Raw genomic sequence first — 13,600 nt, 5'->3', positions numbered from 1 at the left:
AGTTCCTTCTCCCTGCCTGGCCCTTGCCCTTCGCTGGCCTCTGCCCCCGACTCTCTTTGCCGTCTGGGCCTCTGTCGGCCCCTTTCTCCATTTCTTTGCCACTAAGTCTTCATCTGTCTCTAACTCCCCTCCCCTGCGCACCCGGCTCCTCCTCTCTCCCCCTTGCTCCCTCTTTGGGTTTCGCCATCTGTCCCCCCTCCCTGCCCTCTCCCCAGGGCCCCCTGCCCCTCGACACTGACACACTGACGGATAGCTCTGGGGTGCTAAGCTACGGATTAGTTCAGGCAAAATTCTCGATTTTGCTTGCGTTCTTTCTCCTTTGGGTTATGTAAACAGTAATTCTCCCCAGATGGAACTATTTTCCTCGCTCCGAAGCAGCCGGGAGGGGTCTGGGGCAGGGCTGGGGGTGGAATGCCGGGGTTCCTCGGGGAGCCTGGGGAGCGGGCTGGAGGCTGACCCCCGAGGGCGGCCTGAGGCCCCCCGCCCAGACACTCGTCTCCTCTCCAGGTACGTGCCTCTGCCAGAACCATGCCAGTGACCTTTGCCCTCTTGCTCCTCCTGAGCCAGGCCAGCGCAGACCCATGCTACCATCCAGGGGGCCGCCCCCGCTTCTGCCTCCCACCAGTGACCCAGCTGGCCGGCATGGCTGCCTCCTGTCCCCAGGCCTGCATCCCCTCCCCGGGGGCGGATCTCGGCCCCCGGGCCACCTGCAATGGCAGTCTGACCCTAGCTTTGGGTGGCCCCTTCCTCCTGACGTCCGTCAGCCTGCGCTTCTGCACCCCAGGACCCCCAGCCCTGGTCCTGTCTGCTGCCTGGGCCACCGGAGGGCCCTGGAGATCACTGTGGCGCAGACCCGCCTGGCCGGGGGCCTTGGGAGGTCCCGAGACGGTGACCTTCCGAGCCCCACCGGGCCCTAAGGCCAGGGTGGTGGCCAGTCACCTCCGTGTGGAGCTCGGGGGCCAGGCAGAGCTGGCAGCAGCAGGAGTGAGAGGCCGCTGCCAGTGCCATGGCCACGCAGCCCGCTGTGCTGCCCGTGACCGGCCGCCCCGCTGCCGCTGCCGCCACCACACCACCGGCCCAGGCTGTGAGAGCTGCCGCCCATCCCACCGCGACTGGCCCTGGCGGCCTGCCACACCCCGGCACCCTCACCCTTGCTTGCGTGAGTCCTGGGCCCACCCTGACCCGCCAGCTGGCCACACGGCTCAAGCAGCTGGGCCCTTCTCCCTGAGGGGCAGGATGTTCTCCCCTCCCCAGAGCTGCATGCTCCTTGCTTCTCCCCATACTGTCCTCCAGCCAGGCCCCCTCTTCGCTTCCGCCCACTCCCTCCCCACCACCTGTGCTGCCCCCAGACTTCCAGCTGCTTACATGCCCATTAGGGGGCTCCAGCGTCTCCCTGACACTTGATCATGGTGATGGTGATATGGATAACATTTCCTGAGCTCCCAGCCCAGGGCCTGGCTTGGTGCAGGTGCTCAGGTGGTATTTACTGAGTGGCTGTAGGAAAACAGGGCAACTGGACATTTTTGGAATCATCAAATCAACCACAGGGGGTAAGGATTTATTCATTAGACACATATTTATCCAGCAACTACTATGTGCAGGGCAGGTATTACATCAGGCCCATTTTACAGATGAGGAGACTGAGGCTAGAGTTGGGAAGTCCCTTGGGCAAGGACATGCAGCTGGAAAGTGGCAGGGCCGGAATCTGAGCTCAGGAGGATAAGCCCAAGGGTCTTAGCTTGTCCTTGCCAGCCACCTTTATGTGCTGTCACACTAGATGTTCTCGGGCAGCAGACACGGGCATGGCCTCAGCAGCCAGCCAGACTGCCTGGGCTCAAATCCCAGCTTCTCTGCTTCCTGGCTGTGTGAACCCCAACAAATGACCAAACCTCTCTTTGCCTCCATTGGCTCACCTGTAATGTGAGGATAGTAACAGCCCTTCCTTTACAGGCTGTAGTGAAAATTCAATACATTAAAAGACATAAAGCCCTTAGAATAAAGCCTGATGCAGGACCTGGCACGGAGGAAGAGTTATCTGATTCCGCCAATGTTACCATTGCCCAGACGAGGAGGGTGAGGCCCAAGGGGACGTGTCACTTGCCCTACGTCTCACTGTCAGCAAGGGGCAGTGCTGGGACTGGACTCAGAGAAGTCTTCCGAGAGGCTGGGCCATCCACCAGCCTTCCAGCTGGACCAGAGCTCCCCAGGCCCCACTCAATGCCCTCCCCCATCCTCAGGGCTTCCGGACTGGCCTCCAGAGTCTGGGCCCTTCCCCATCCCTCCAGCGGCTCTCCTCAGAGACAGCCCTCCTCATCCCACCTGCAGCCTGCAGCCTTGCTAGAGGGTCTGAGTGTGTTACATGGCCTTGCTAACTCCACTCCATGGATAGATACACACCACACACACACGCACACACACACACGCCCCCTCCATTCTCTCGCTCCTGGACCTCCCTCTCTCTCCACCTCGCACATCCTTGGCCCCCTCCCCCTCTCCGTCCTCCTGCAACGTCAAGTGGACGAACTCACAGACCACCCAGCTGTCCCCTGCTCCCCGCTCTGTCCTCATCACACTTGGGTCCCCTTTGACCCGCTGTTCTCATCATCCCAGGCCTCTGTCCAGTTGGCCCATTCCTACCAGTAAGATCTGATGCCCCTACAGGGGAGTGAGGGAGGGGAGAATCACGTGGCCTGAGGGTGGGGTGGGGTCCATCCTGGGGGAGGACAGGGCCTGGGAGCTGGGGAGGCTGTCCCTCTGTGGATCACCACATCCCCTCAGGCTGAGCTGAGCAGCCGACCCTCCGAACCTGGGTAACAGACCAACAGTATTGTGATGGAGAAGGGCCTGGGCAGACAGGATGAGACTAACTCCTGTGGCGGAGCTGTGGGCTTTATAGACACAGTGGCCTGAACCCTTCCCCCAATCCAAGTTTTCTAGTGGGGAGTGAGGTGAAGTGATCATTCTCAGGTCAGAAAGAATCCAAAGCCCAACTCTACTGACTGATAATCTCAAGAGTGCTGCCATCCCTAACGCCTACAAAAACCCTTGAGAGAGGAACTGAGATCCCCACTGGATGGGAGGAAACTGAGGCTCAGAGAGGGGGAGTCATTTTCCCAAGAACACACAGCTGTCTCAGCTCCCTGACCTTCCCGCTGCTCCTTGGGGCCCTCAGGACCTGCTAGTCCAGGCCTCTCAAACCTCTTGGAGTCAAAAATTCCTTACATCTCTCCAAAGAGTGGTCCATGAACTCCCTGCATCAGCATCTCACTTTGGGATGCTTGCTAGACATACAGGCCCCTGGACCCACAGAAGCCCTGGGATGGGCCCTGGAATCTGTGTTGCTCTTTTTAAACATTTCCCACGTAATCTGGATAAGCGGTAAGGTTTGAGAGCCACTGCTTTTGAAAATCTGATCAACACTCCCCAGCAAAATGTACATGGTACGTGGTCCTCATGTGAGCTGTATGAGAAGCACTGGAGTGAGCCTGGGTTGCAATCCTGCCTCTGACCACCCCTCAGCTGAGTTTCTTTGGGCAGGTCACCGCGCCTCTCTGCCTCAGTGTTCACATCTGTAAAATGGGGATGGTGACAGCCCCAGTCTCACAGAGCTGCTGTGAGAAGGAAACATGCCAAGCACTCGGCACATGGCACCGGGCACGTGGATGTGCTGAATGGGCAGGGGCATGCTCTGTGTCAGGTACGGAGTTAAGTAGGCACTTTTTATGTAGGTGGTTGCATTTAAAGATCATGAAGTAGACACTATAAATGCTACTTTACAGCAAAGGAGACTGAGCTACAGAAAGGAGTCGTCACTTGCCCACGGAAACAGTGAGACACTTACACGCGGGGCTCTGATTCCACAGCCTCGGCCCAGAGCCGCCACTCTTCTTTACACCCCCTGGTTTTACACAGACATCCAGCATATTCATCACTCCTCTCGGGCTCATCCAGCTCCAGTCCAGTGCACCCATTTTAAAGATGACAGTGAAGAGCTTCTAGGACCCACACTTACCTAGGGACCCCCGGGCAGTCTCTTTCCTGAGGGCAGTGGGGAGAAAGCTGGGACAGGGGAACAGAGAGCCGGGCCTGATGTGCTGTGACTCCATCCTGTTCCTAGCCTGTTCCTGCAACCAGCACGCGCGACGCTGTAGGTTCAACTCTGAGCTGTTCAGGCTGTCGGGCGGCCGGAGTGGGGGTGTTTGTGAGCGGTGCCGCCACCACACAGCCGGGCGGCACTGCCACTACTGCCAGCCGGGGTTCTGGAGGGACCCTAGCCAGCCTATCAACAGCCGCAAGGCCTGCAGGGGTGAGTGCAGCCTGAAGCCCAGCCTAGAGGGAAAGGAGGCCGGCAGGTCTGAGAGGGGAGGGGCCGGGGGCCTGGATCCTCGGTCTGAGAGGGGAGGGGCCGGGGGCCTGGATCCTGGGTCTGAGGGGGGAGGGGCCGGGGGTCTGGATCCTGGGTCTGAGGGGGGAGGGGCCGGGGGCCTGGATCCTGGGTCTGAGGGGGGAGGGGCCGGGGGCCTGGATCCTGGGTCTGAGGGGGGAGGGGCTGGGGGCCTGGATCCTGGGTCTGAGGGGGGAGGGGCTGGGGGTCTGGATCCTGGGTCTGAGGGGGGAGGGGCCGGGGGCCTGGATCCTGGGTCTGAGGGGGGAGGGGCGGGGGGTCTGGATCCTGGGTCTGAGGGGGGAGGGGCCGGGGGCCTGGATCCTGGGTCTGAGGGGGGAGGGGCCGGGGGTCTGGATCCTGGGTCTGACGGGGGAGGGGCCGGGGGCCTGGATCCTGGGTCTGAGGAGAAGTGGCCAGGGAATTCCAATCTCCTCAGTCCTTGAGGAGGAAGAGGCTGGGAGCCTGCACCGCACATCCCCAGCTCCTCTCCTCATGTAGCCTGCCAGTGCCATCCTATCGGGGCGACAGGTGGTACCTGCAACCAGACCAGTGGGCAGTGCTCCTGCAAGTTAGGGGTCACTGGCCTGACATGCAGCCGCTGTGGTCCCGGCTACCAGCAGAGCCGCTCCCCAAGGATGCCCTGCCAGCGTGAGTCCTGAGGGACAGGCCCCAAGTCTGAAGGGGGGTGGGAAGGAGACATCCCAGATCTCCAGGGGGCAGGTGTTGTGAGGACCTGGTCCATAGGAGACGGACGCTAGAGAGTGGAGGCCGGACTCTGAGTCCTTAGGGAGGTGAAGACTGAAAGTCCAGTCTCCTCCATCTTGGGGACGAAGAGGGTGGGAGCCTGGATTCCTGGGTCTGAGGGAGGAAGGGGCTGGGGACCTGGACTTCTGAATCTTAAGAAAGTGGCTAGGGACCAGGACTCCAGGTCCTGGGGGAGAAAGGCAAAGTGTGCTTCCACTCTTGGGCCTCAGGGGAATAGACATTTGGGGTCTGGATGCCTGGCTTCCTTGGGGGGAGCGGGCTGCGGATGGGAGGCACTAAGGCCCTGTCTCTCCTCTGCTCTTTCACAGGAATTCCAGAGGCAACCACCACCCTTGCTACAACCCCTCATGCTTACAGCTCGGGTAAGACTGGCTGGCCTAGAAACCCCTGGCAGCAAGAGGGATCAGGGATGGGCTGACTGGGCCGCTAGGTGGGGATCCAGGGGTGTTCCACCGAGCCCAGTCCCCAAGGGTTCAGGCACCCCAGCTGTCTGTCAAGATGAAATGCAGGGGATGGGCAGGAGCAGAACGCTGTAGTCCAGGCCTCAGGAGCCCACTGCAGACAGCCTGACCCTCCCCAGACCCTCAGTGTCAAAACTACTGCAATGTCTCGGACACCAGGGTACACATGAGCCTTCGGAGGTACTGCCAGCAGGAGTACGGTGAGTGCTGGGGTGGAAAAGGGCCAGCAGCGGCACAGGGGCTCTGATCTGCTGCAAGCCACCCCCTTCTCTGGCCTTCAGTTTCCTCAGCTTAAATGGGAAGGGGTGTTGGACTCTGCAGGGCCTTTCCTGATCTAGAACCTAACAGGACAGCAGACAATGGGCAGAAGGGGCAGTGGGGAGGGGGTGCTCCCCACGTTCCTAGTCTCCTCTCTCCCCGTGTTATTGGCCTTGCAGAGTTTCACGATCTCCTTCAGCCTGACATCTCTGAGGGAGGGAGGTGGCCTCCTGAGGATGGAAGGAGAAAGGGGAACTGGTTGAATGGAAGGGATCCTTGCACCGTCTTGTCTGTCTCAGACCCTCTGCCTCCTATCAGGGTCTGAGATATCGGAGCTCCACTCCCACAGACTCACCCCACAGTGCCCTAATCCACCAGTCCACACCAGCCCCCGACCCCAGGGCCTGTGGCTGCAGGCTCTCTTGGACAATCAGTTCAGCCCAGTCCTAGTTACTTCCCTCAATGGTATAGGATCCCAGACCTCTCCTCCCTGAGGCTCAGCATCTGGCCACTAGTGTCCTTGAACTTCAAAGGTGGAGGATTCTCCCCCCACCTCCCACAGGGATCTTCTGCCCCAAAGACCCAGCTTGTCTGCCAGAGTCCTGCTCCCAGCATGTCTCACCTCACCCCCTCAGAGAGGACACGTCTCTGAATCACCACTAGTATGACCTCGACCCTCAGCTTCCAAGGACTGATCTCCTTCTGGCCCCCAAATTAATCCTAAATGCAGATCCCTCCCATGGCAATACCCCTGTTTTCCAAGGGCTCTGTCTGCTCCTAATACCTTCTGACCCCTTGGCATTAGAGATCTGGACTTGCCTCTTGGACCTTGTTCCCAGCCCCACCCACTGCAGGGTCCTCCTGGGACCTCTAACCCTTTAAGTAATCCCTGTACCCGCTGCTTCTAATATGACCCCCAAAGCGCCCCATCCGGCATATTCCTGGTGGGCCCCTGGGTTCCTCGCCCTGTCTGGCCTCCTCTCCAGAGGGACCCCCACCCCCGCCTTCCCAATCACAATCCTGTGACCCAACCTCTCGCTCCATAAGCCCCGCTCTCCTTGCTTTGACCCATCTCCCCAGAAAGATCTCACTCCTCACAGCACACGGCCAGACCCCCAGACCTCTCACCCTCAAAGGTTCAAGGTCTCTCCCTACTGATGCGATCCCGGAAGCCCACTCTCGGGTCCCGGGTCCCTCCCCACCAGGACTGACCCCACGGGACCCGGAGGCTCCCCACCGCCCAGGCCTGACATCTCCCCTCCCCGCAGTGCTCCGCGCGCAGGTGCTGGCGTCCGAGGCGGCGGGCCCGGCGTGGCAGCGGCTGGCCGTGCGCGTCCTGGCTGTATACAAGCAGCCGGCGCGGCCTGTGCGCCGCGGCGGCCAGGACGCCTGGGTGCCCCACGCCGACCTGGCCTGTGGCTGCTTGCGCCTGCGGCCCGCCACCCACTACCTGCTGCTGGGCAGCGCGGCCACCGGCCCCGACCCCGCGCGCCTAGTCCTCGACCGCCATGGCCTCGCGCTGCCCTGGAGGCCGCGCTGGGCCCGGCCGCTGCGGCGGCTGCAGCAGGAGGAGCGCGCTGGAGGCTGCCACGGCCTGCGGCCTTCGACCCCCAGCCCCGAACCCAGGATCTAGAGCCGGAGCCGGGCGGCCTCGAACTCCAAGGAAGGAACTTGAAGCAACCGCGAGAGGAGTATTCTACCTCGACGGTGCGTCCCCCAGCAAGCCAATCAGACGCCGTGGAGCCCCTGACGTCACTTGCATGTGCCAGCACCGAGGAGGCATGAGGGACTTTTAAATAAAGGCGGCAAACCTCTTGGTCTCTGGCTAGGACACTCGACCTGCGACCTACTCATCTAGTCCCCTCAATAAAGTCTCAACTCATGGGGAAAGTCGGCTACAGACCCCTGACCTGTGCTGGGAGGGTATCTGAGGGGCAAATGAAGAAGGCCACGAGGAAATCTGTGGAGCCGAATATGGCTACAGCTCTCTGACAGAATAGCCAATCCAATGAAAAAGCTGGTATGATGTCACTGGGTGCTAGTCAGATTTATGTTGCCTGACGATTGGTTAAAGCCGGTGGGAGGGGATGGTGGCTAGAAAAGGCGGGAAATACACCTGAGGAAAGCACAGCAGTGTCAGATTTCCAGAAAGTTCCAGATTGAGAAACACTTGGTTTCTGATGGCCCCAGGATGGTCTCTGAGAAAAGAATAATGGAACTTTGAGTGACTATCTGAAGAGGGTTCTCATGGGTTCACCTGGTCTTGAAGCACAGCCTAAACCCTTTCCTGAGGGATTAGCCAATTGGGAGCCACAGAGTCATGTGACGTCACTTGGTGCTAAGTAGAATTCGATTCCACCCAACAGCTAGGTACCTACAGGCCAGAGGGATGGGGTGAAAAAGGCAGGAAGCTTAAGTACTATGGAATGGAAGGCCGTCAGGGCCTATGATCTTCCTTGTCACCCTGGCCTCTGCCCCCACAATCAACAAAAAAATTTCAAATTTGGGTGACCTTGGTAGGAGAGAAAGTGAGCTAGTACTTTGAAGGAATCTCAGACAAAGTGATATGACTTAAGGTCCACTGGGGCCTAGAGAGCAACCTATTCTTTCCCTGAGAGAAAAGCAGGCCTCTTAGCCAGTGGGGAGTCAGGCTGGGCCATGATGTCATTGGGTGCTAGGCAGAGAGAACAGACCCTCCCACCAATGTTCTGGGTATGCTCCTGAGGAGACTAAGAAAGGCAGGAAATAGCCTTCAGGAGGTGACTGACTCCCAAGCTACCAATACTATCCTATATATGGGGAGGCTTGCCTTTGGCTTCCAACTGGGCCCTGGGTGCGGGCATATCAGAAGCAGGAGTTAGGAGTCTTTAAGGGGTTTTCTAAGAAGAGTTCTGTGTTTCAGAAAAGTTCTAGACCTTATCTTGCTCTTTCCATCCTTTCTCAAAATCAGTTCAATCAGGCACTACTTACCCCACTACTTCACCCTCACATCTACTTACAACTTTAATAATATATTGGCCAGGGACTTCCCTCGTGGTGCAGTGGTTAAGAATCCGCCTGCCAATGCAGGGGACACGGGTTCGAGCCCTGGTCCGGGAAGATCCCACATGCCGTGGAGCCCGTGCGCCACAACTACTGAGCCTGTGCTCTAGAGCCCGCGAGCCACAACTACTGAGCCCTCGTGCCACAACTACTGAAGCCCACGCGTGCCTAGAGCCTATGCTCTGCAACAAGAGAAGCCAACGCAATGAGAAGCACACGCACCACAACCAAGAGTAGCCCCCTCTCGCTGCAACTAGAGAAAGCCTGCACACAATGAAGACCCAATGCTGCCAAAAATAAATAAATAAAATAAATAAATTTATTCAAAAAAATATATTGGTCAGCTATTTTACCAACAAAACTGAGTTTATTAGGGACTAGCAGAGAAATCACAATCAGCGATATGCAAAGATGGGTGGCCATAAGCAAATACAGAGAACAAGCAAGGGGAACATGCTTTTATAGGGAAAAGAGGAGAGTTGGGAGGGGCTGCAATAACCAAAGAGTCCATTGGAGGAAACTGGGAGTCCAAAGTATGGAGGCTTTGCATTGGTTGGCCTGCTACAGTCTGACTGGCTGAGCTTCCTTGGATGAAGAGAAGTTTTCTTCTTCCTTCTGATAGTAACCTAGAGGTACCTTCCTATCACAGATGTAGGTTTACTTCTCTCCTGTTAATTGAGGTCTCCTGGCGGGATCTGAGAGCTCCCCCTACAGGCCTGTCCCAACTCCAACTCTACCTGAGGTTTCTTCAGTTACACATACTAAATATGTTCATAACTCAGCCTTTTTTTTTTTTTTTTTTTTTTTTTTTTTTTTTTTTACCATTTCCACTGCTACCACCTTGATCCAAGCCATCACCACTCTTTGCCTGAATTACAAGTAGTCTCCATACTGGTCTCCCCACTACCCTCTTAGAGTCTTCTTCACACAGAAGCTAGGATAATGATTTAAAACCTAAGTCGGACCGTGCTGTTACTATGCCCAAAACTCTTGATTGTCTTCCCATCTTGCTCAGAATAAGATCCAAAGTCCTTGCCCTGCCCTACAAAGCCTTACTTGATCCACTCCCACCCCATACCTGACCTCACCTCTTAGGACTCTCCCTCATTCACCCCTCTGCAGCTACACTGGTCTCCTTCCTGTTCCTTTAAAAACCAAGAACACTCTGCTTCAGGGCCTTTGCACTTGCCCTTCTCTCTTCCTGGGACACACTGCCTTGTATAGCAGCAAGCTAGTTCCCGTACTTCATTAAGGACTTCCATTAGTCAGGTTAGGCTAGCCCTGTTGGCTTGACACAATAAGAGTTGACTTCTTTCTCATGTCCTGTCCCATGCCAGTCAGCAAGGGGCGATTTTCCACACAATCATTGAAGCGCCAAGGCTGAGAGGCATCCACCGTCTTGTCACTGCACCAGCTGCAACCCATGGTATCCTTGATCACTGGGGAGGGGGGAGAGAGAGACAGACAGACAGACAGAGGGTATTGAATGGTCCCACACAAGAAATAGATGCTTTGGGGCTTCCCTGGTAGCGCAGTGGTTGAGAATCTGCCTGCCAATGCAGGGGACACGGGTTCGAGCCCTGGTCTGGGAAGATCCCACATGCCGCGGAGCAACTGAGCCCATGTGCCACAACTACTGAGCCTGCGTTCTAGAGCCCGCGAGCCACAACTACTGAGCCTGCGCGTCTGGAGCCTGTGTTCTGCAATAAGAGAGGCCGCGACAGTGAGAGGCCCGCGCACCGCGATGAAGAGTGGCCCCCGCTCGCCGCAACTAGAGAGAGCCCTCGCACAGAAACGAAGACCCAACACAGCCAAAAATAAATTAAAAAAAAAAAAAAGAAAAGAAATAGATGCTTTGGCCCAGGAACAACTCTAGCCCTTCCACTCACAGCTCATTAGTCAGTATTACAGTTGCACAAAGGCAGGAAAGCAGAATTCTCCTATGTGCCCAGAAAGAGAGAAGAACCAGTGTATTAGTTTTCTATTGCTGCCATAACAAAGTAACACAAATTCAGCTGCTAAAACAACACAGAGTTATTCTCTGACAATTCTAGAGGTCCAAAGCCCAACATGGACTTTACTGGGCTGAAATCAAGGTGTCAACAAAGCTGCATTCCTTCTGGAACCTCTAGGGAAGAATGTTCCCTTTCCATTCCCTGCTCCTAGAGGCCACTTGCATTCCTTGGCTCATGGCCCCTTCCTCTATCTTCAAAGCCAATAATGGTAAGTCGAGTCCCTTTCACACTTCAGATTTCTCCTACCTCTTCTTCTCTTTCTCCTCCTCCTCTTCCTCCTTCTTCTTCTTCCTCTCTTTTATTATTATTATTATTATTTTTTGCGGTACGCGGGCCTCTCACTGTTGTGGCCTCTCCCGTTGCGGAGCACAGGCTCCGGACGCGCAGGCTCAGTGGCCATGGCTCACGGGCCCAGCCGCTCCGCGGCATGTGGGATCTTCCCAGACTGGGACACAAACCCATGTTCCCTGCATCGGCAGGCGGACTCTCAACCACTGCGCCACCAGGGAAGCCCACAAATCTAAATCTTAAAAAAAGAAAGAAGCAATGATAGAGGCAAGGAGACTTAGCATCCATCACACAAGTAGCTGGCAAGTAGCCAGCATTCAAATTTAGTTCACCAGAGCTGAGCTATCCAATCAGTAGCCACTGCCACATTGGTGGTGGGTGGAAAACATATCCGACAGAGCAGATAAAGAACATTTCTGTCATCGCAGAAACTTCTATTGGATGGCACTGCTCTAGAGACGATTTTCATGAAGTGCATGGACTCTGGAGCCAGACCGACTGGGTTCAAATCCCTCTCTGTTCCTCAGTTTTCTCATCTGTGAAATGGGGGTGGTGGTGATGATGATAATAGGAAGTAACCCACAGGGCATATTATGAGGATTAAATAAATTAACATGTGTAGGTAATGGGCTTAGAACAGTGTCTGGCACAGAGTAAGAGCCATTGGAGTTTGTTTTTATTATTTAAACACTGGTGGCCACACATCCCCCAGGAGAGGCGAACCCAGAAGGTGAGAACACAGATCGGGAGGATTTTTCCCAGGCTCCCCCAGAGAGTTAAGAGCAGGGAAGGAGGGGCGAGGAGGCCAAGAGGGGCTGTGGGAACCACCCGGGCCTGGAGAGTCCTGGCCCTGCTGCCTCCTACGCAGGGGTTGGGGACGTAGGAGACAAAAGTGAGGAGCGGGGCAAGCCGCATATGTTCTTTTTGACCCAAACTTTGTTCCCAGTGCCTGAGACGAATAGGCGTGAAATTCACATCTGGGACCCACCTCTGGCCTGGTCATTCCCTCCCGCCTCTGGGCATTGAGCCCAGTCTGTCTTGCTGCTATAATGGAAGCAGCACAGGTGGCTTCCAGAACTCAGAAGAGGCCCCTGCTCACCACAGCATCACTGATGGCTTCCTGAAAGAGCAGACTCCTGAAATGCATATGAGCTCTCAGAAGATGTGACATCTGAGGTAGGTCTTGAAGGACAGAGGAAGGATTTGGACATGACAAGAAAGGTGAAGAGGTGGGGACTTTGTCCAGAGGTGCTGGGGAGCTATGGGAAGGCTATAACTAGGGGAGAGGCGAGGTCAACTCTGGATGTAGAAGACCCCTCCGGGGTCCCTGGAGGGTAGACTGGAGGGGGAGGGAGACTGCGGTGGGGGAGGGGCTGGAGGGAGGTTCCTGGTGGGAGAAGATGAGTTCTGAGCCAGGGCTGGGGTTATGGGAACAGAAAGAGGGTCAGGAAAATGTTACCTACACTGGAAGACTTCCTCTTACCCCCATGTAAGAAAATCTTTTTCTTAGCCATTTCTGAATGCAATGCCACAGTCCCTATATTTTACTTCATTCACTCACTTATTCATTCATTCAACATATTCTCCCAAGTTCTCCCTGGGAAATGCTGGGACCAGGACTTGAGTCAGTCCCCGGATTTGCCCTGGAGGAGCTCCCAGTCTGGGAGGGTGAGGTAGGAGAGAGACCTGGGTACAGTCACATTGGTGTGATGTGTAATAATGGGGGCAGCACAGGGCCCAGCCTGAGAGGTCAGGGAAGACTTCTTGGAGGAGGTGAGGCCCTCCCTGGGCCTTGAAGGAAACCCAAGTGTCTCCCAGGCTGATGGGAGGGGTGAGAATCTCTAGGGAGGGACATCAGGAGCATCGTCTCATTCAATCACGCCCGACTTCTCTCCTGAGGACGCTCATGTCCTTTATGTAGGGTGATGCCGGGGACCCAGAGATGGGTCAGGCCTGGGCCCTGGAGGAAGGGCACACAGGGACACAGTCCCTCTCCTAATGAGATCTGTGCTCTAATGGAGGTACCCAGGACATTGGGAAGGTCCACAGAAGACACAGACCTAGCCTGAAGGTCAGGGAGGGCTTCCTGGAGGAGGAGAGTCAAAGTGTGGGGAGAGCCTACTCTTCCTGTCATGTCAGTCTGTCTTCTCTCCCTCCGTGTATCTCTGGTTCCTTCATTGGCTCTCCCTCTGATGAGTTCCATGTCTTTCTCATGATGTCTCCCAACCCCTGGGGTAGGCGGCTATAAAAAATTACCACAAACTGCGGGGCTAAAAATACCAGAAATTAATTCTCTCACAGTTCTGGAGGCCAGAAGTCTGACATCAAGGTGTGGGCAGGGCCACAGTCCCTCCGAAGGCTCTAGGGGAGGATCCATCCTTGCC

At 56.2% G+C, this 13,600-nt stretch overlaps 1 protein-coding gene across 1 annotated transcript; it reads left to right on the top strand.

Moving 5' to 3' along the window:
- Positions 1–528: 528 nt before the first annotated feature.
- NTN5 (netrin 5) lies at positions 529–7,504 on the top strand (the record flags this gene model as incomplete). Its single annotated transcript, XM_079723754.1, has 6 exons — positions 529–1,159; positions 4,118–4,306; positions 4,886–5,035; positions 5,461–5,514; positions 5,733–5,813; positions 7,140–7,504. 6 exons carry the CDS (start codon positions 529–531, stop codon positions 7,502–7,504), a joined length of 1,470 nt encoding a protein of 489 aa, XP_079579880.1.
- Positions 7,505–13,600: the final 6,096 nt, after the last annotated feature.

This window comes from Hyperoodon ampullatus (assembly GCF_949752795.1).
Source record: "Hyperoodon ampullatus genome assembly, chromosome: 18".
NCBI lineage: Eukaryota > Metazoa > Chordata > Mammalia > Artiodactyla > Ziphiidae > Hyperoodon > Hyperoodon ampullatus.
Note: the sequence above shows the minus strand (reverse complement) of the source record. Positions and strands in the feature narration are given on the sequence as shown.